Genomic DNA, 22,680 nt, shown 5'->3' with positions numbered 1-22,680 from the left:
GTTTTGATTCAAAAAACTTTTTCATGACATCACAATGACTATTGCTGAGAAAAGATTCAAAGGAACCAATTCAGATTAACCTTGTAGCTTATGTGATATTTTAAGTAAGCCAGTGATACTCTAGTTGTCTTATATAAACCAGTTAATGTCATTTGGGATTAAAACTGGTTCTATTTTGTGCATTGAATGCAAAATTTCATTACCCTTCAATCTCATTATCTGCTTGAACTGGTGGCAAAGAAGGAGAAACATTCTTCGTGATTACTGTGAGGTTCACCTTCAAGAATCCTCTAGAACCAGGGCCTTCCTTGTTAGTTGGTGCATTCAAAATAGCCCACTTATTATAAAACTGATGTTCTGCAAGATACCAAAAAGAGAGGAAGGGGAAATAACTCAAATATCAACTAAAGTTCATACCTGGCTCAGCCCAAATGGTAGCAACATCTAATCTGAATAACCCAAGAACTTTGCGCCTTCTAAAACACGATTTAGGTTGGATAACCTGTAAAAACTTGATGTGAGATGAACTCGGTACTGTTTGAATCACTGACCGTCACCACCACTTCAGAGTTCAACAGATCATGCAGAGCAATCTTCTTGTCGAAAGTAAAATACTAGAAATAATCAACTGATCTCTATAATTTTTTTCACAGTTCATTTTCTCACCTCATTGTAAAAGGGGCAGTCGGAGTTTTTGACAACAGCTGTTCTTTCCTTCTTTCCCAAAGCTTGAACTATGACTAAGGAATCCATGTTGGGCCATACGTAGTACCTACCTTCTAAAATTGCCACTGTTATCAAAAACGTCTGTTTCAAGTTGGTCAGCTGTTGGATCTCAATAAGATTCTTGCAGGACATGATTTCACCATTGAGTGACTTCTATTTCAGACGTCAGTGAGTATTAGTCTATGGTTGTCAGCTTAGAAGGTCATATAATCAGTGCTTATTGATCTAATCACAGAAAAGATTATTTAATTTTTTTTCTGTGGATAGGCAAAAGTTTTTGGAGCAATGTATGAATCACCAGCCGAAAACTCAAAATTGAAACAACTTCGAAATACAGAGGGTCATAAATGGAAATACTCATTCTGATAAGTAATTTATTTATTTCATAAATAAGTCACTATGTACACTGAAATGGCCGTGGACGTCCGCTTACATTAAACATCTTACAAAATTGTAAATACATCTGCTCATTGCACAAATCTGACCTTTACACTATCATCTATATACATAATACTATATAACTTATAACTAAACATATACAGGTTTTACAATAATCTATCAGTATCATAACAATGGGCTTAGCAAAATATCACCGTCTAAACAAAGGAACCTTTTTCTAATACCAAGATAAATAATTAATTTACACAGAGTATTCGAACGACCCTTTTTGAAATCTATGGTCCGTTCGAAACGTCAAATTGACAGATTCTTAATAGATTTCGCTGAAAGCGAGCGTCTGTGAGTTCTGGGAATGTATGTGATGGTGGAGATCGTCCATGCTCTGGTGGGACATGTTGGAGTCTGTAATCATGCCAGAAGTGACCAAGGTTGCCCCTGGTGACTGGTTGTTGTTGGTTTGGGAGCCTTCTTGCCTCATCATGTTTCGTCTCCACTTGGCCCTAGCGTTTTGGAACCAGACCTGTAACGGAAATTGAAGTTTAGATTTTATTCATATTGTGTTCTATTCTATTTTGAAGCATACTCTCATGATACACTTATAAAATGCTCGATGTTACAAGATTTGAAGGTTGAAATGCTTGAAGTTAGCCGATGAAGGAATTATTTCTGGAAAGGCAAGGTGCGCCATGGCTAGTTCCATATTTAAAAATATCACAGTCATAAAACAGACCCTGCCAGTGTTTTTGGAGTGATATATTTGTCGTTTCCAGAGAGAGCAGCTGCTATAATTGACCCGAAAATCTTTTTATCTTGGAGAAAGAAGCTAGAAACAACAAGTTCTACAACTTCAAAGCTTTGACTTAGAATCTTCGAAAATATCACAAGAGTGGGGTTGTCTATTGAGCTGTCTCAGACTCTACAAGATAGCGAATTTTGTGGACAAGCAATGAAGCTAGCTTCCATCTCCCAGTGTGGTAAGTAAAATTGCCATTTCTACAATAAACTCTGATACTGTGACATGCTTGAAATATAGAAGAGCTTGTAGTCGAACAAGTTATTATAATAATAATCAAATTTTTATCCATACCTGTAACACCCTTTTAGAGAGTCCTGTCTTCTGGGCAAGCTGTTTGAGATCTTTGGCATCTGGGTTCTGGTTTATTGCAAAATAGGTCTTCATCGTCCTCAGTTGATGGTGTTTGAATGACGTACGCATTCTTTTCGTCCTCTGGGTATTGTGACCATTACTGGAGGCTGGCGAGGTGACAGATGAATCATAGGAGAGTGATTCCATAGAGGAGGAAAGCTCGCCTTGTTGCAACATCTCTGAAAAAATAATCGAATTCAGGATATTTCAAAAAAATGCTCGTTATGGTAATCAGAAACTGAGTAACGTCATGGGATATTGGATCCAGTGCCATAATCTTTCGAACTGCACTTCCCCAACCAATTTGTCCGCAACGGAAGCGACAGCGTCATTAAACAGATAGCATCGCGGGCAATTCCATTCGAAACCGATCATACAATCAAGCCAGCTCTTAAAATGCGAAAACTTCTGCACCCAATCATTCTTTCCACTTGAGGAACCCATAATGAGGTGTTAAATTACAAATCGCAAGTACGGAGAAGAGCAATAAATCTTCGTGTGCGATTCAGCAAAAAAATTTGCATTCTACGGTTGTCCGAGTGAGTCTGACCACCCTATGGATCTCAGATCGGAGATAAATATTAGGTAGGTAGGTTTTTTGTGGAAAACGAAAAATTACCAACTTTTGTTTTCATTCTCGATTTAAAATTATTGTCATTTTACAGTGTAGATTAATCTTTAAGGAAATGATGTGAAAACTCCATAAAATATACGGTGGTAGTAAGAGGAAAAATATACTATTTCGTTTTGAACTGGTGGTGTTCCCTCTTAAGTCAGAAGCTTTCGAGCTCTCGTTCATTCGTGTGCCAATTGTCCTCTTGGATATAGGTACCTATATGGAGTAAGGTGGTCTCCAGAGCGGAGTTGGAGCATGAATGAACGAGAGCTCAAAAGCTGCTTCCTGTCAGTACTTTCCTCATTTTTGGTACACCAAACTAGCGACAGTGTGATATAACCTATGTCTCAAAAGTTTTGTCCCAAATTTCAACTGTTTGAAAAAATATTGAATGTTCAAAATGTCGAGTTGGAGTTGAAAGGAACAGTAATCTAATGATTTATTTCTTATTATTATTTGAATGTTTACTAAATCGATTGAGTCGTAATTGCTTATATTTTGGAGTTTAATAAAGTGTTTATAATTTAGTTGGATAGATCACTAAAGCTGAAATAGAGAACGATGTATCTTTGAGCATAATGTAAGGAAAGTTCACTATGTTTAAATCCTGCAAAATGTAGAGACCTAGGCTTCTAACTGAACATATAGCAAATCGGTTAATCAAAAGTGCCAGGAATATAAAATTGGAAACAAATTGAGAAAACTATCACGACGTTACGGTGATTCCAAGGATACAATTCTCAGAGAACTGAAGAGAAGAAGTGTAGGAGGAAGAAATGTCCAAAATTCACGCCAAATCGAATAGCTCGAATACTAGGATTTTGCAAGGCGCTAACGAAGTGAAATAAGACCACCAAAACGCTAGTTAGATGACATTAAATCAAAGGTTGGGCGATGTTGGCACCAGTTGGCTCAAGATAGAGGAAATTGGAGAATTCAAGGGGAGGCCTATGTCCAGGAGTGGATACAGACAGGCTGTTGAAGAAGAAGAAGGGAAGATTCATCTTGCAAATATCAAAGAAGATAGTGTTATCGGTCTGCCTAAGCATTGAGAAACCATCCCCATCAGAAAATATGCAAAATATACCACATCCATCAAATAAAGAAACTGAAAACCTACAAGATCCAATAAGAAGATCCCTTCCTCAATCCAAAGCCCAAATTACACAACTCTCATCGCGAAGCGACGCTGCCAACACAAGCATAACCTCAACTTCCAGCAGAACAAGTGGAAAGCGGCGAATTCCGAAATTTTCAACGATGTACACTCCTCCCCAAAGTTAAACGCTGAATGGACGTGTGCATCTCAACGTTTGAAGCATGAAAAACGTATCGCAGAGTTTTCGGATGCTGGAGAAGCGACAAGAACTCGTAATAATTTTCTAAAGAGAGACGTCTGCATGTGATTCACCCAAAGACTTGTTTTCGCGAGTTTCCAGCTCTCGAGCACGTCTGTGGGGGTTGCGTGGAAGGGGTGTGAGAGAAATGTTCAGCATGGGAATAGTCAGCGTATTCAGGGAGCAGAGCAGTACTGAGGAAAATTTTTAGAGAACGAAGTTCTATGAGTCAGATATATAAGTTTAGTTCTCAGAGTAATAAATAAAGATAGAGGGAGCATATGTCATTTTCAGTAAGAAAATTTTGTCTCCAACATAAACTGTCAAATTTGACATGAAGCGCGCATATCAGTGTGACGATATTTCACTCAATTCGCGAGTTTCTCCACAAAGAACGCACTTTTTATGTCTCATAGTGAATCAACGTTTCATATTAACTCAAAATATATTGAAATAAATACCTACATATATCAGAAAATCAGAAAACAAACTTCAAGCGCGCCAAACGACGTGAAACAACCGATGACACTAGGAGAGCAAAAGTTGCCAAACCTTGGTTTTCAGCAGAAATTAATAAATATTCTGCTTATTATAAATTCGATAATTAAGAAAAATATCGGATTCCAAATATTCAAATTCGCATATTTAATCGGGAATCACTCAAATAAATATATTTCATTCAATATAATATACATTCATAACGATATATAGTGAAATTGTGGATTTGTAAATATATTACAATCCGAGAACGTAATCTAACCATGTTGGGAACATGTAAAAATTGCGTATCCTTCCTCTATCTATGTTTATTACTCTTTGGTTCAGTTTTGTTGTGCTTAACACTTATCACTCATTCAATTCTGAAAAGAAGTTTATAACTTGTGAATTATGCAAAAAAATAAAATCTTATTTCGAAGTTTTCGTCCGTTCAGAATATTTCTCATTTCTTTCCATCCAGTTCTATAATATAAGTGCAGTTCAATAGTTCCTTGGTAAGTAAAGATCCCTCTCCATGACAAAATCATTAGGGAAAAAGAGTGATGCATTCTAATTCTAACCAGGAAATTATTATTCTAAACGAAATATGAATTAAAGTACTATCTATAGTTAAAAAAACTGGATCATTCCCGCCTTTCGTTATTTCTTATAATCAAAATATTTGTTCAAATAATCACATGTATCCAAGATAATCAGTTTCCTAGAAAAACAAAATTATTATCTGTACCTACTCACGTTTAAAATAAAACGAAATTATGCTATCAATCTTGATGGGATAGAATTTCATACAATTATTTAGAGAATTGATGTTTTTCAAAGTCATTTTCTTCTTCAATTTATTTTGATACATAGTTGCAGCAGTACAAACATGTCAAACCGGTAATTATTATATGAGAAATGGGAATCTGATAATTGGGACTGTCAACGTTTGACGTATTGACAGGACTCAAGATTGAATGGATGAAAACTAGATTTTGATGTTATTAAACCTACATACATTGATGTTGATAAAATAAGGAAAGCACTAACGTGAAGTCAAGTGTTTTTAAGCGACAATTGTATCCTTGGAGGCCATATAATTTTATATAGATATAAAGAATGGACCACGGTCGACAGTACCCTGGATTTTTACGGAGAATGGGAGGTACTATTTCATTGAAAATTTGTTTTTTTTTAGGTGAGAACCACTGCTCTATCGATCTAAAATAATTTCAGTGCTGCGGTGTTGCCGCTTATATCAAAAAGTGGCCCACCCTGTATACAAAGATTATGTTGAAGTATCCAGACATTTTTTAAGGTTTGTTTGAAAATTTTCATCCTCCGCACGATTATAGAAGAAAGATTAATTCAATCTGCCTTCTTCCATATTGCGGACACATAGGGCTGAATCCGCCCCTGCGCCAACCCTCTCGAGTTGCTGAGAGCCCTCGAACAAGCCGTGTGCATGCAGCAATGGGTAAATATAATTTTCATGCACACCTTGCCAATCAGCCAGGTTTGAATTTTCACCTCTGTTCCGGGTTTATGCGTTCCCGAGGTTTCACGTCGAAAATAATTGCGTACGCGAGATGTTTTTCATAGTAGGCCGTGATAATGATCGATCCTGATTATGCCAGTCGCGTAGTTTCACGCCAATCGATCTTTGATTTCAGTAATTTGTGATGGTTGAGTTGGTGGGTAACTTTGATTTGGATTTGTTGACAGTAGACAGATGACAGGTCGGATTGCAATTATTCGTTGGGTTAGGTTAGGTTAGATTTCTAGGCAATTATCTGATTGTTTAAATTTCTTTTCGGTAGCACAATTTATTAAGACAATTTGAAAATCTTGTTATCATACCAAATTCAATACCATTTACATGTTGATTTCAGTAGAAATCCCAACTTATGTCATATTGAATTATGATCATAAGTACGATTGAACGTCGAAATTCCATGATCTAGCAAAATCTATATTCTTTGACTCTACATTGATTGTCGGACCCGTAACCTTTGACCATAGAGTAATAAACATAGATAGAGGGAGTATTCGCAATTATTACATGTCCCCAACATGGTTAGATTACGTTGTCGGATTGTGATATATTTTCAAATCCACAATTTTACTATATCTTTATGAATGCATATTATAATGAATGAAATATATCTATTTGAGTGATTCCCGATTAAATATGCAAATTTGAATATTTGGAATCCGATATTTGTCCTCATTGTCGAATTTGTAATGCGCAGAATATTAATTTCTATATCTACCTGCTGAAATCCAAGGTTTGGCAACTTTTGCTCTCCTAGTGTCATCCGTTGTTTCACCTCGTTTGATGCGCTTGAAGTTTGTTTTCTGAATTTCTCATATATTTAGGTATTCATCTCCATAGATTTCGAGTTAATATGAAACGTTGATTCACTATGGGACATAAAAGTGCGTTCTTTGTGGAGAAACTAGCGAATTTAGTAAAATATCGTATCACTGATATGTTTTCATTTCCGCGCGCTTCATGTCAAATTTGATGTTAGGTACAAAATTTTCTCACTGAAAATGACATATGCTCCCTCTATCTATGTTTATTGCTCTGAGCCGTTGACAAATCACATATTCTATAGGTCTACGTCAGTGGTGACTCTCTGGATTCTGAAATTGTCCAAATTCCCAAAAAACATTGGACGTTCGTTGATTCGATCAACACATTGTCTTTCGATAGTAATTCTATTATTCAGGAGAAGTTACGAATCCTTCAAATCAAAGATCATTTGAATCGGTCCAGACTTTCTTGAGCTATAAAAGTGTCAGTCAGACTAACAGATGCAAAAAATCATGGTTGAATTCTTTGTAATTTTTCAAGAAATCTCTCATTTTCATTAATATTTCCAATTTAGGAACAACAAAGGAGAAGAAGACTAAAAGGTATCAACCACAAGATACCTCCAGGACATTTCTCCATAGGGATTCACGGCTTGGCTTTACTTGAAATCAACTCAAGTTCAAGTCAAGTAGTAGTTTTTCAATGTCAAGTCAAGTATTCATTTATTTATAAAGTAGTTGACTTAACGTTGAAGAACTACTAATTGACATTGAACTTGAGTTGACTTCAAGTCAAGCTCCAGCTACTTGAGCTTGAGCCAAGCAGCTTGAATATCAAGCCAAGCCGGTAATCCCTATTTCTCCACCACAAATCCCACAATAATAATAAGGGCCAGTTGTACCATTTGCCTAAACATTGATTAAAAATTTAAACGTTGATTACTCTATGATTTCTCAAGAGAAATCAAAAATTAATCGATGTTTGAATTTTAATCAATGTTTAGGCAAATGGTGCAACTGGCCTTAGTTTTTTATTCCATTAAGACCATTTACATGATATTGGAAAAGTCAGCATCCACGCATTGGACCAGATCCAACGCCGATAGACCATCAGGTACCTTGGAATCGATAATGAATTCATCCTCGATCGAAACGACCCAGATGTTATCACCACCGCTGGTCCTCTATAACCCCGCGTATATACATCCAGCGTATATATACAGCGGCATCCGAAATAAACGCTAGGCTATTCCGCTGTGTGGAATGCGCATATTTAGGCGGCCATAGCGTCGGCCCAATTGGCTACCGGAATCTAGTTATCCAATCCCCGATCTGTGGTGACTTTTCATCTGTCAGCGACCCGGGTCCCCGGCCACCCACCGTCAACCACAGACCTATAAATAACGATGCGATACTGATTCGATACCCGGACCGAGAAGAACAACGACAATTCGATGGTCGGCCGGACGCTGGAGCAGGTCAGGATTACGATTCTTCTATGCTTCTGGGCTGTGCACAAAACTAAACGCTTGAAAGCTTGAGTAACCACTACTTATTCTTCTTCTTGTACAATTTCTCTATGCGTCCAGGCTATGCTCCAAACTAATCACTTAAAATCTAAAGTAACAACTTCTTATTCTTCTTCTTCTAGTACGATTTCTCTATGCGTCCGGGCTGTACTCGAAACTAAAACACTTAAAAGCTTAAGTAACCACTTCTTCTTCTAGTTCCATTTCAAACCAGATTAGGTTTCAGCTAAAGGCACTATTTGCTTTCGTGCTTTTCGGTAACCCTTAAGAGGGCAGTAACATCTGGATATTCTCCAGATTACTGTAAAAGATAGAAGCAAATAGTTCAGTCCATCTCAACCAAACTTAGCTTGAAATGGCACTAGAAGAAGAAAAAGAAGAAGTGGTTTCCAGATGAAGAAGAAGTTGTTGCTTCAGTCTTCAAGTGGTTTTTATCTTGATGTAAATTGTTGAATATGACAAAATGGTAAGGTTGGCTTAAGTTTTATTATTTTAACTCATAAAACGTTTGAGTGTGTATTTATGCTGCCGAAACCAGTTCGAGTGTGCATTTATGTAACATTAAATAACAGATAGCAAGTAAAGGCTGTTTTTTTTTAGAGCTATAGAACTTTAAATTGCAATAAAACAACGATGGATTATTCGATTGACATGAATTTTATTTATCCGCAAGATAATCTTGTGGCATTACATTTTAAATATGATTTCTGGCATATGATCGCCACGACTGACTCGGATGTAGTCCAGGGTTTGTGGCTTATCCGCATAGACCAATGACTTTACATAGCCCCACAGAAAGTAGTCTAGCGGTGTTAAATTAGGCGGTCACCAAACGTGTCTTTCAATAAATCATCATGGTTGTTCAATTCAGGAAAGAAAAAATTAGTAATCATGGCTCTATACCGATCACCATTGACTGCAACGTTCTGGCCATCATCGTTTTTGAAGAAGTACGGACCAATGATTCCACCAGCCCATAAGGCGCACCAAACAGTCAGTTTTTCTGGATGTAACGGTGTTTCGATATACACTTGAGGGTTAGCTTCACTTCAAATGCGGCAGTTTTGTTTGTTGACGTAGCCATTCAACCAGAAGTGCGCTTCATCGCTAAACAAAATAAAATGGACGTAGTGCGCGATACGTATTCCGCACAGAACCATTATTTTCGAAATAAAATTGCACTATTTGCAAGCGTTGTTCAGGCGTGAGTCTATTCATGATGAATTGCCAAACCAAACTGAGAATAAATCACTCGACAGCTGTTAAATCGGTCGCCATCTTGAACAGCAATGCCAACTTACAGTTATATACCTCGAAAAAAAACACCCGTTATAATGAGAAACATCTATCAAGTAGCAAATAGCTAAATGTTACCATTCATACAGATCAAGATCAAATAGCATGTGCATAACTTAGTTTCGTGTCATTTCAATGATACTAGGTTCATACTCTTTATAAATAAACAAACATATCTTTATCAAGTGCCATTTCGAAATTGATGAAAACAAAAAGAAATTCTACCATTAGATGTGCCACTATACATACTCGTAGAGACCTTTTCCATCTCATTCCTGAAGCCGAAATCTTCAACTTTTATATATTAGCCTTGAAATGTTACTATAGGAACCACATAGCTTCGATGTTTTCACCAAAACAACAGAAATAAACAGTATTTGGCATCACAACAAACTGTTGTGATGCTACTTTTTAAGATGGCTCTATGGGTATGTTATGTTGATTTTAATGCTTTCAGCTGGTGCATAAAGATACAAAGAGCCTTCTAGCAGGCTCTTTTTTGATTATCTCTGTACTTCTTACTTCATTGAAAGTATATCATTTGTTAATGATTTAGAATTTTTGTTTGGCTGCATAAAACAATCATAAAAAAATCATGAAAAGATATACAACACTCAATTTATAAGAGTAAGTTGTTATTTGTTCAAGTTTCTGTAATTTTTTGTTTCTGAAGATGACATACCGTTTTCGAAACGTTACGGTTACTACAAACTACAACTTTATTTTGATCATCGTTGCTATTTGTAATTTTATGCTGCATAAATGTTGAATATCATTCCAATATGCGGATGTTGTTAAATTTCGTATTTCTCATTGACAGTGTTGTTTTGGTACAACTATCACAGCCAACATAAAACAAATATTAATTCCTTCAAAACGAGTACGGCGCTGTGTCTCCAACAGAGAAGCATTGTATAATCGCAGGAGGCTGTGGTAGCGTTCCCGAACTCTTTTTCCGAAATGGTGTATAAAAATAACAATTGTTTTTTGATCGTGCACGCTGGCATTGTAGCTGGTAGCACCACTACATCGAGCTAGCGGTAAAAGTCGTTTGGTCCAGGGCAGATATGCCTGAAGGTACTTCGCTCGAAGGTGAAATACTGGTGCCATAGAGATAATCGAATTTTTGCAATTCAAAATTAAAACTTGAAATATGAAGTTGAGGTGAATGAATTCCCAAGCGTGTTTTTTTTTCACTAATCTGCTATTTCTTAGTTATTGTCTCTTTTGGTGGTGTATGATACCCAATAGATTATTCGATACCTTATTATTTTCTGAAAATCTTCATGATGTGATGAATGAACTTATTAATATTTAATAATATTCCATTGTAAAGATTAATTTTTCATTCTTATTGTAGCAATCTGATGAGGTTAGAATTTAATGTTGATTTAAATGCTCTGCTTATAGATAAAATGAATTTGTTCAAACTTTCATAATATCTAGCATATGCAACTCAAAAATACGCATTTGGATTATCAACAAACGCTAAAATTGTAGGAAAAAAAATGCAAAAAAAATTGTTTGATGCAAATTCACATCTTTTAAAGTTTGCCCAATCTGGTTAGTTTTTCATCATACACAAAGTTTTAAATTATTTTACTTTTAAAAGAATTCTGAATATCAATGTCATATTCTTTTTCAAATTAATGTTTGCGTTCACACTGTCAAATAGTCTATCGATTGAAGTTCTTCAATTCATAATATTTCCCCAAATTTTTATTTCAATTCAAACGTTGTTTCATGAATTGCATCAAGCAAATATTGGCTAATATTCAACCTAAATCTGCGCAATACTTCCGATTTTGAAATGAAAGTAGCTTTGGCTCTCTAGTGGTAGGAATAAAGATCAAAGATTACCGGTCCAAACGGTGCAACCCCGACTCCTAAAATTGTTTTATCGACAGGAGGGCATTTATTCGGTTCTCTGTTAATTGGGTGTTGGTTGCCCCTTGTTTTATGGTTATCAGAACCAGGAGATTCCTCGAATACCGCAGATATATGGCTTTCCGATAAATCGAAGACTTATTCGGTCAACTGCCCACGTCTTTGTTAGACTAAAAGCCGCTTCCAAGGGTTCATAAGACAGTTTTGTTAAATGCGGTGTATCTGATAAAATCGATAAATGGCCCTACACCACTGTTTTGAATTGAATCGAATATTTTATTCAAGTTCTAGCAATATTTTAAGAGGGTGATCAAGACTATTGAAGAAGTCTGCCTGTGAACTTGAATTACTCGGTAAGGGTCAATTTTTTCATGGTACTTCCAGAGTACCGGGTTTTTCACCATAATTTGACCCCCCCATTAACTTTGTTACTAAAAGAGGTACAAAAACATGTTTTCTACAAAAGTTTCACGAAACCGACTAGTGTGTTTTAAAATGATTTCACAAAACGAAATATATACAGAGTGGGCAACATATTGATTGCAACTTCATTTTTTCAAATGGAACACTCTGCATATTTTTCTATATTTGACTAGCTCTTTTTCCCTGATTTTGAATATATAACATATGTTTGGTCTATCTCTCTTATTCTGACTACCTCAGAGTTTCAAATTTTAAGAACCACCTGGTATGCTCAGTATTCCGTTTTCAAGTGGTAGGCTGCGATAACTCAAAATGCCTTTTTTTGAGTTTTCTCGATGGCAACGATATGACATACGTTTTTCACTATAAATTAGAATTGGATGATTTGGATGCAACTGTTTATATTCTCTACTTGTAGCTTTCTTATTTTTATTGTTCTTCACATAAAGTGAGACTATTTCAAATTTGTCCGCTTCTGTGTAGTGCATATTCGATGAATAGTTTCATTCAATGACAAACGTATGTCTTATATCGTTGCCAACGAGATAACTCAAAAAATGGCTTTTTGAATTATTGCAGCCTTCGACTTGAAAACTGATTACTTAGCTTGTCAGGTGGTTCTCAAAATTTGAAACTCTGTGGTACTCAGAATAAGAGAGATAGACAAACATATGTTATATATTCGAAATCAGGAGAAAAAGAGCTAGTCAAATATAGAAAATATACAGGGGGTTCCATTTGAAAAAATTAAGTTGCAATAAATATGTTGCCTACTCTGTATATATTTCGTTTTGTGAAATCATTTTAAAAAACACTAGTCGATTTCGTGAAACTTTTGTAGAAAACATTTTTTAGTACCTCTTTTAGTAACAAAGTTAAAGGGGGGGGGGGGGTCAAATTATGGTGAAAAACCCGGTACATTTCTTCAAGAAAAAGCTTTTCGATTCCATTGAAATTTGAATTATGCTCCTGGCCTAAAATTTCCAAGAGTTATCGACTGATCCGATAACTCACCCAGTAGATTTCAATCACTACTGTCAGGTCAGTGTATGATGTTAATATCTGACTTCAAGAAAAAATTTCTGTTGCAGCATAGACCTATAATTTCAGCAATACAAATTCCTTCTACGCCTACTCGAAGTGAAAATGCAACCCTACCAAACCCCCTAGTAAGTTAATATCCAACAAAAGAAACTTGCTACATGATTACATACAGAAGTGGTCCGAAAACAAACCCATATAACAAAATCATCAATACCTACTACTTCTCATTCGAAACGGATCAAAGAATAGGTATTCTTTTATTCGTATTCATTCCAGAGGGGTCGCCAGTGCAGCAGTAATGGGAACAAACATTCGAAAAAATCATTGTCCCCGTGTTTGTTCAGTATTAAGATCGTAAGAGGCAGGAGCCAGGGGCTGTTAATATTGTTCAAATAAAACTCACGGATTATTGTGCTGTTTGTTTTGTCCTTTTCAATCTCCGGTACTTCCGTGTTGTATAGCTACTTCTTTCTATTGGAATAAGAAACTGTACAATTGTAATATTGGAGGGACGCACTGAAAGTGCATTCTCATAAATTTATTGATGTATGTATAGGTACTTTATAATTACTACAATTTTATTGATGTATAGGATGTTCAAGTAGTATTTAACTTTTAACCACAGAAAAACTGAACTGAACTTTTTTCTTGTCTACAATTCGAAATTTTGACCATTTATAATAATAATAATAATAATAACTTTATTTCACCATCAAAAAAGCTGATACAACTTAATTTCATAATCTTAGTCAACAGTAGAAATAAAGATTTTCGAATTGTCGAACTTGAGGGTGCAGACAAATATCTGATGTGTACAGGGTGGGCAAATTTCGATGTTTTAGCACTACATCTTTTAAACCAGATGAGATAGACAAAATCTGATACCCCATTCTCGGTCTCTTTTTCTGAGAAACTAACAAGGGTAGTATTCATTTTTGGCCACCTTCTTTTGTTTTCGAGTTATAAGCCAAAATAGGAAAAATAGCGATATCGAAAAACATTTATATCTCCGCTAATACTGATGATAGAGCTCTGAAATTAAAATATTATACAGGCACTTTTTTTCGTAGAATCCAGTGGCGTGCTCGTATTTTCAAAAGGGTTTTCAATTACGAAGCTATGACCCAAAGTTATGTTTTTTCAAATGGGAATACTAGATTTTTGTGCCATTTTCTGAAAGCTTGATTTTTCCTGATTTCAAAAATATATAACATCGTATGATTCGTATTGAAATAAATAACAGAAAATGGTCAAAAACCTTTTTTCACTTAAGAGTCTCAATATTTCTATGGTTTCAACTGTTGACGAGCACAGAAAAATTGAGCTTTCTATACCAAGAGAAGAGTCCTTTCGTCAATCTGATTATTTCTATGCTTTTCACTTATTTCTACAAAATTCCTATGAACTATCAGCCGCGGCAGTCAATCTACTACTTTGCTGCCTAGTAAAACAAATAACTATTTTACTGGTTGAACTTTGACTTATTTAGGGAAGTGTTATGTTGATCCTTCAGCTAGTTAGATCAGTTAGCTTGGCAATCAGTTATTCCCGAATGTGCATTTCATCAGACTCAATAAGTAATACAAAAGCGAAAAAAATAGTAGTAATATTTAAGAAGATCATCAAAATGAAAATACCTAGAACTTCCGTTACAACAGATCCAGATTTGTGAAGGATTATCTCAATTTTTAATGAAAGAAATATTATAAACTGCATTGAATTGAAACTCTTACTTTGGTATTCACAAAATCTGGGCGGTAAGTATTCAAAAACCTACTTTGACGTCCGACTGAATCCGTCACTCAAAAAAACTTTCCAAAACTCCAATTTTCTCATCCTTCTGTCTACCTGTCATCTCCCGCCGACATTTCTTCTGTTCCAACAACTATTTGCGCAACTTCCATTGTCCCATGACCAACCAAAACAATACCTTTCGATCTCTCAACGTCCGTACGACGGATCAATATGCAAAAATGCCACTCACCGAGAGAAGATGCTGCCATCCTCATTGTCACTGGGATCTCGCCACAGGGAAGCGGCTCCTCCACAGCCAACTTTCTTTTTCTCGGCCTGCCTTTCTGTTGCTGTGGCGACGATCCAGGATAGTATCCCGGAGATTCCCTCCCCCTGAACATGAGCTCCAAGGGGTCGTTCCCGTCGCAGAAGTCGAGGAGGGAGTAGTGTGGCCTTTGGAGAAAAAATGGGGGTTGAAATAATAGTGCTTTAGGAGGAAATAAGAGAATATAGAATAGAGATTTAATCATAACAAAATAAGCTATAATGTGGGAAAATAATGAAAGTAATAAACATAAGAAAAATATAAAAAGGAAGACAGGCATATATGACTGAATTTTCAAAAATAAACACAGATATATTCTGTCAAAAGGGCATCAAACATGAAAAATGTAGGGACACTTCTCGAAAGAGCACAATTGTCCCCTATAATCACTAGAAGATTGAAAGTAATCTCAGAGTGATAAACATAGATAGAATGAGCATATGTCATTTTCAGTAGGCAAATTTTGTCCCCAACATGAACTATCAAATTTGACATGAAGCGCGCGGAAATGAAAACATATCAGTGATACGATATTTTACTCAATTCGCTAGTTTCTACTCAAAGAACGCACTTCTTATGTCCCATAGTGAATCAACGTTTTATATTAACTCAAAATATATCGAAATAAATACTTAAATATACCAAAAATTCCGAAAACAAACTTCAAGCGCGCCAAACGTCGTGAAACAACCGATGGCACTAGGAGAGCTAAAGTTGCCAAACCTTGGATTTTAGCAGGTAGATACAGAAAATAATAAATCTTCTCATTATAAATTCGACAATTAGGAAAAATATCGGATTACAAATATTCAAATTTGCAAATGTGATAGGGAATCACTCAAATAAATATATTTCATTCAATATAATATACATTCATGAAGATAGTGTAAAATGGTGGATTTGAAAATATATCACAACCCGACAACGCAATCTAACCATGTTTGGGACATGTAAAAATTGCGTATACTCCCTCTATCTATGTTTATTACTGTATGGCAGTCACCCCTTTAGTTTGCTAATATTTACCTAGTCATTTCATTTCAAGTGTGTTTTCCGATTGTGCATTTCAAATTCAATTTCTATCACAGAGAAGATGAAATAATAACATAATTCTTCAAAAAATTCAGATCAATGAAAAGATTACTTCTGGATTTTGCACAACGGAAACTTTATCAATTTATTTCAATGACCTAGAGCTCAAAATCGTCTTTTCGGGCTTTAAATTATTCTCTTGAATTTTTGTGATCATCAATATTACAGTTTTCAAGAATTTCATATTATATTTTGAAAAATGTAAGGAACATGTCAATGTTTTGTCTGAGATGGAAAAGATGGAATCTACAGGGAATATAAAAACAAAAATAAACTGTTCTCAAGAAGAAAGCTGCTTGTATACGCTGAGCATTCGCTAATGTCAATGATTGAAACAGCAGCAAGAAATAAAAATTATAAAGAAATAAAACCGAACAAATAATCATAGTTTAGATCGACAATCCACTTGATCAGATACCTATAATAATGTTATTTACCTGCAGTATATAAGTCCATCTCTCATACCAAAATGATCACCTTTGGCCAATGGAATCCCACAAGAAGCACAGGAAAAACAATGAAGGTGATATACAAGGTCTCTGGCTCTCATCACTAATTCATTCGCTGCAATACCTGTTTGGCACCTCCCGCATTTTGTAACAGCAAACATCCTAAAAAACAAAAAAAACGTAATTTAAATCTAGAAGAACCGATATTTGTTTCTGAATTATAAAAATTCCGAGCTAAGTGGTCCACCATCCAGATGCCAACCCTACCGAACGCTGCTTGGCTTTCTTGGAACTTCAAAGGAAGTTGAAAAAAATGCGTCATAAATTCCCGAGCCTTCAATTTTCTTCCCACATTACCATGAATCATTTTTTGTTCGAGATTATGCGACAAATGCAAAATTCATGACCACCATTTTCTTATCCGAAACAACATAATAAATAATGAATATTCAAAGTTAATATAACGACTCTGGTCAATTAAAAGTGCTCTACATTAACCGATTAAATACCACATATTAAAATATGCCAACTCCTCCTGTAGAAGTTAATCGAATCGTCGACAGGTGGAGCTATTATCATCCCCTACTCGTATTTCCTCTAACCTTCTCACATTGATCAAGATTGCCTTGACTGCATCTGCTCAACTTTCAATTTCGATAACTCTTTAGAAATATGTTTGAGCGGCTTCTTTTTTATTTGAATAATGCATATTTTTGTTTTCAATAAAAAAGCATTCTTCATTTCTTTAATGAGGGGCATTTCTCATGTCACAGTGGAAGAGTGTCACCAGGCTCATTTCAAACAGGTGAGGATGTGTAATTTTTTATGCCTTTTCTGATTAATATATAGAAATTAGAGACACGGAATTTTATTCAGGAACGACTTACAAGAGAATGTGGTTGAAATTAATCTTTGGTTATTTATGGGGTACTTAAATTTGTTTTAGATGACTTATCGCTTAGGATTAGAATCTTAGAAGTTTAGGACTGGCTAATTTCGCTAACTCTTCTTTACAAAGCAAATAAGTCAGGTTCAACGCACTGTATACTTCAACTTGCATGGTACCAAAATATGTATGCATTGATATTTCTAGTTTTTCATTATACTTTTATTGTCACTATTTTCCCTAACAACTTCTAAACGTTGTTAAAGCGAATATCTTTCCATGATTGAATGACATGATCTACTGAATACAAATGACATAAGATATGCCGAAAATAATAAGTATTGCAATTGTAACCATTTTAAATTATAATTCCTTTTTACTATCACAATCAATCTTTTCTTGGTTTGTTCCATGGAGTAATAATCATAGATAGAGGGAGTAAAAGCAATTTTTACACGTTACGTTGTTGGTTTGTGATATATTTTCCAATTCACAATATCACTATATCGTTATTAATGCCTATTTTATTGAATGAAATATATTTATTTGAGTGATTCCCGATCAAATATGCAAATTTGAATATTTGGAATCCGATATTTTCCCTAATTGTCGAATTTATAATAAGCAGAATATTTATTATTTTCTGTATCTACCTGCTGCAATCCAAGGTTTGGCAACTTTTGCTCCCCTAGTGTCATTAGTTGTTTCACGTCGTTTGACGCGCTTGAAGTTTCTTTTCTGAATTTCTGATATATTTAGGTATTTATTTCAATTTATTTTGAGTTAATATGAAACGTCGATTCACTATGGCACATAAAAGTGCGTTCTTTGTGGAGAACTCGCGAATTGATTGAAATATCGTATCACTGATATGTTTTCATTTCCGCGGGCTTCATGTCAAATATAATAGATAATGTTGGGGACAAAATTTGCTTATTGAAAATGACATACGCTCTCTCTATCTATGTTTATTACTCTGAGGTATGTTCTAGACTTGTGACAGTTTCATAGAGAAATTTCTGTATCAACTACAGGATGTAATGTAATTATATCCCATTATAAAAAACTAATTGTTGAATTCTTATGTGTGTGCTGTGGTGAATTTGCATTTCAATATTATTGACGTTCTTTATTATGAAGGAAGTATAACGATGAGTTTATCATTTTATACTGGCAGTCAAAAAAGGCGGACATTTCAAAGCGCACCTGTACAAGACTAATTGTGTTTAATTTCTGAATGTTGTCGGCACTGCAAGGGTGCGATATGTTTTGGTTAGCACGTTTGATGTTATCATAACATGTTGTCAATAATAATGAAGTTTCACGTGTATGTTGTTATTAGTGAATCAATGTCATGAACACCTATCATTTCCCACACAGGATCTCTGTTATATTGTCGGAAACATGAAAAGCTGCTCACTTTGAGGAAATCATGTTTTTGTGCAAAATTATCATTTATTATATGAAATATAAAATTGGAGAGATATGCCAACGAAGTGGAAAGAGATATTGATTCACCGCAATTCATTTGGTTAAACAAATATTATTGAGGTAAAGAAGAACAAACCTCCAAGTGATCTTCTTTGTGTTTTTTTTTCATTAGTATTTTTGTTATATCACAGTAGTTTGAGGACTTTTATTTCTCCATTTCCGAGGTCTTGGAGATAGAATAACGAAACTAGTAAAGAAGAAGACGAAATCGAAAAAGATTGATATCTATTGAAAATAATGAACCGAACTGTCTCAATATCGATATAAATGGCACCTAGGTATCATCCAACAGCCATCTGAACAAGATCGGACATATCCCATTCACAGTCTGCATCTCAAGTATGCAGATCAACATTTTTCCGGGTTGGTCAACTCAAAATAACGACTTCCAAACGTTTTTATTCCTTCATTAAAATACCTACCATGTTGGGACTCCGTAGGCCAGCACAAAAAATTTACGATGTTTGAAATGTTTCGAATGATATTAATTGGTGATATTAGTTTATTGAGAACAGGCCTTCCAGTTGCTTGGTTGTAGTTTGGGAGAAGACTGAGGTTTTTCTGAGATATATTACGTGAAATTAGGTGAGAAACATGATGATGATGATGCTTCCTATGTCAACCTAACACTGAAATACTTCTAAAATTCTCCTTCTTGACATTGCGAATCTCTAATTAGCTTCTAAAGTTATATCCAAGTTCAATCAGTTATCAGATATAAATCAAATTTTGTACCCTGTTGTTATTCTGTCATTCTTGAAGGGTCTAAAACTACTATTTTCATTTGATTCATTTGATATCTTCATGGCAATATGATCCTTTCAGTTCTCATATGAGAGAGCAGGGAGTGGTTTCAGAAAACTCCTTTTTTCAATTCTTAGAGTTTCTTAACCACCCTTTACTAACAATGCCTTAGTGATGCCCAAGCCAGATAGCCATATTTCATACCTGTTTGTGAAGCTAATTGATACTTTTGCAATGGCTACGAAATCAATAATAAGTTATTGAAAAAGTAGATTTGCTTCTTCAAGCAGCGTACCGTACTAGCATTCTTAACAGGATACATATCGATACCTAATATTTATGTCCTATACTTCCTAGAATGACATTTTTTGCTTGGCATAAGAAGAGGATGTAAACTTGAAGAGGTAGATATGATTCATGAATTTATCAATAGGCATACGCCATGTTCTCAGAATGAAAAACGTTTATCACGGTAGAAAATCTTACGTCCTACAACTGACAAGGAGACACAGTATGCCATTGGGAGTTTGGTCTAAGACTTGCTTGGGTATCAGGGCCGTAATAGAAGTATTAATAATGATTATTTCATGACTGTTTTGGGAATTTTCTGGAAAAATCTTTGAACAACTTTTGAATTCAATGTGATAATAGAGAAACTGACTTTCTTGGTGTTTCCTTCAAACACCTGAGTGGAGTTATGAAATGAAAGACCAACTCATAAGAAAAATTCAATAACGAGTAGAATTTGATTAGACTATTTCACAAGCCAAATTAAAGGCAAAAACTTAAAAACGATTCATTTATATTTGTCGTCGATCTGTCACATAAACACCTCTGAAAACACTAATTTTGACACACTAATCGGAGTCAAATATCTGTTTGCAATATTCGACCCTGACGGAACTCCTGATTGCTTCATTTAGCAATTGACTGAAATAGTCACTTGAATTTCAGTTTCAGAAGATACGGATTTGAAATTCTATATAAAATTACTATTAACTTTTTATTACTCACCTTTAAAAGGTATACACATGTTTCTGGAAAGTCTACTTATTTATTATGAATCACCCTGACTATAAAATTATTCTGTCATGTCTTGAAATTGATAAGTCATTAATAATTTCTGAAAGCAGTGCCTTCTGCCTGAAGATTATTTCAATTGCTCTTGATTCATTGATATGATTTTCCGCTCTATATGTTTCATCAGTGTATTATTTCTCTTTTTCTCTTGCTTCATTATGATTCTCCTATTTATAAAGGGTGTTTTTTTTAGAGCTATAGAACTTTAAATTGCAATAAAACAACGATGGATCATTCGATTGATATGAATTTTATTTATCCGCAAGATAATCTTGCGGCATTACTTTTCAAATATTATTTCTGGCATATGACCGCCACGGCTGGCTCGGATGTAGTCCAATCTGGACGTCCAATTTTCGATGACTTTTTCCAACATTTGTGGCCGTATATCGGCAACAACACGGCAAATGTTGTCTTCCAAATGGTCAAGGGTTTGTGGCTTATCCGCATAAACCAATGACTTTACATAGCCCCACAGAAGGTAGTCTAGCTGTTCTTGGAGGCCAATTCACAGGTCCAAAACGTGAAATTAGGCGGTCACCAAACGTGTCTTTCAATAAATCGATTGTGGCACGAGCTGTGTGACATGTTGCGCCGTCTTTTTGGAACCACAGCTCCTGGACATCATGGTTGTTCAATTCAGGAATAAAAAAGTTAGTAATCATGGCTCTATACCGATCACCATTGACTGTAACGTTCTGGCCATCATCGTTTTTGAAGAAGTACGGACCAATGATTCCACCAGCCCATAAAGCGCACCAAACAGTCATTTTTTCTGGATGTAACGGTGTTTCGACATACACTTGATGATTAGCCTCACTCGAAATGCGGTAGTTCTGTTTGGTGACGTAGCCATTCAACCAGAAGTGCACTTCATCGCTAAACAAAATAAAATGGATGTAGTGCACGATACGTATTACGCACAGAATCATTATTTTCGAAATAATATTGCACTATTTGCAGGCGTTTTTCAGGCGTGAGTCTATTTATGAATTGCCAAACCAAAATGAGAATAAATCACTTAGCAGCTGTTAAATCGGTCGCCATCTTGAACAGTAATGCCAACTTAAAGTTATATACCTTGAAAAAAAACACCCGTTATTTCATCAGTGTATTATTACAATTTTTATCTATCCATCTGAACTTCTTCGTTCTTCTCCGCATCTAAAATTATGCAGCCTCCAACTTGTTTGTATCTTTACTCTCAATAGGTACTCTAATTTTAATCAATTATTTTTCTTTAAGATTAATATGAGATTTTTTTCCCTACAAGGTTTACTTTGCTTGGTTTTTCCATATCTGGGGTAGACTAATTGAACTAGAATTGGTTGGTAGGTTAACAGGTAAATTTTGAATACCCAGAATCATAGAAATGAGTCGTTCCTACTGTTCTTCTTCTTCTTCTTCTTGGCGTGGCCTATCCGTTCCGGAAGTTGGCAATCAAAATGGCAAGCTTTATTTTTATTTTTCCTAGTGGTTTGAATATCGGATCCATCTCTGTGTTTTCCTTGCATACCCAAAGGTTCCGCTGTGTGACCAGTGGCCATGCCTCTGATAGCGTTCAGCTTCTAGTTTTATGCGTTGGTTGGAGACAGAACAAAAGGGAGACTTGTTGATTGATTCAACGATAACGTTTGTCACTATTAAAATACCTTATCTTTATGTGTCATAACTACGAC

General features: G+C 35.4%; 2 protein-coding genes across 4 annotated transcripts in view; both read right to left on the bottom strand.

Annotated features, from left to right (window-relative positions):
- Nucleotides 1-199: 199 nt before the first annotated feature.
- Nucleotides 200-889, bottom strand: LOC123672147 (otoferlin-like). The gene is made up of 4 exons (XM_045606144.1): nt 667-889; nt 552-614; nt 418-502; nt 200-357 (listed from the first exon to the last, which is right to left on the bottom strand). The coding sequence occupies exons 1-4, from the start codon at nt 856-858 to the stop codon at nt 200-202; spliced, it is 498 nt and encodes a 165-aa protein (XP_045462100.1). The 5' UTR covers nt 859-889.
- Nucleotides 890-1,086: 197 nt separating this feature from the next.
- The window catches only part of LOC123673481 (LIM/homeobox protein Lhx9-like), a 34,175-nt gene continuing 12,581 nt past the window's right edge, over nt 1,087-22,680 (bottom strand). For all 3 annotated transcript variants that reach the window (XM_045607981.1, XM_045607983.1, XM_045607982.1), the window contains exons 3-6: nt 16,789-16,962; nt 15,185-15,387; nt 2,213-2,451; nt 1,087-1,645 (exon numbers count right to left, since the gene is read on the bottom strand). In XM_045607981.1, the coding sequence (XP_045463937.1) occupies nt 1,436-1,645; nt 2,213-2,451; nt 15,185-15,387; nt 16,789-16,962 (826 nt within the window). In that variant the 3' untranslated portion in view covers nt 1,087-1,435. The remainder of the gene's footprint in view (nt 1,646-2,212; nt 2,452-15,184; nt 15,388-16,788; nt 16,963-22,680) is intronic.

This window comes from Harmonia axyridis, chromosome 2 (genome assembly GCF_914767665.1).
Source record: "Harmonia axyridis chromosome 2, icHarAxyr1.1, whole genome shotgun sequence".
NCBI lineage: Eukaryota > Metazoa > Arthropoda > Insecta > Coleoptera > Coccinellidae > Harmonia > Harmonia axyridis.
Note: the sequence above shows the minus strand (reverse complement) of the source record. Positions and strands in the feature narration are given on the sequence as shown.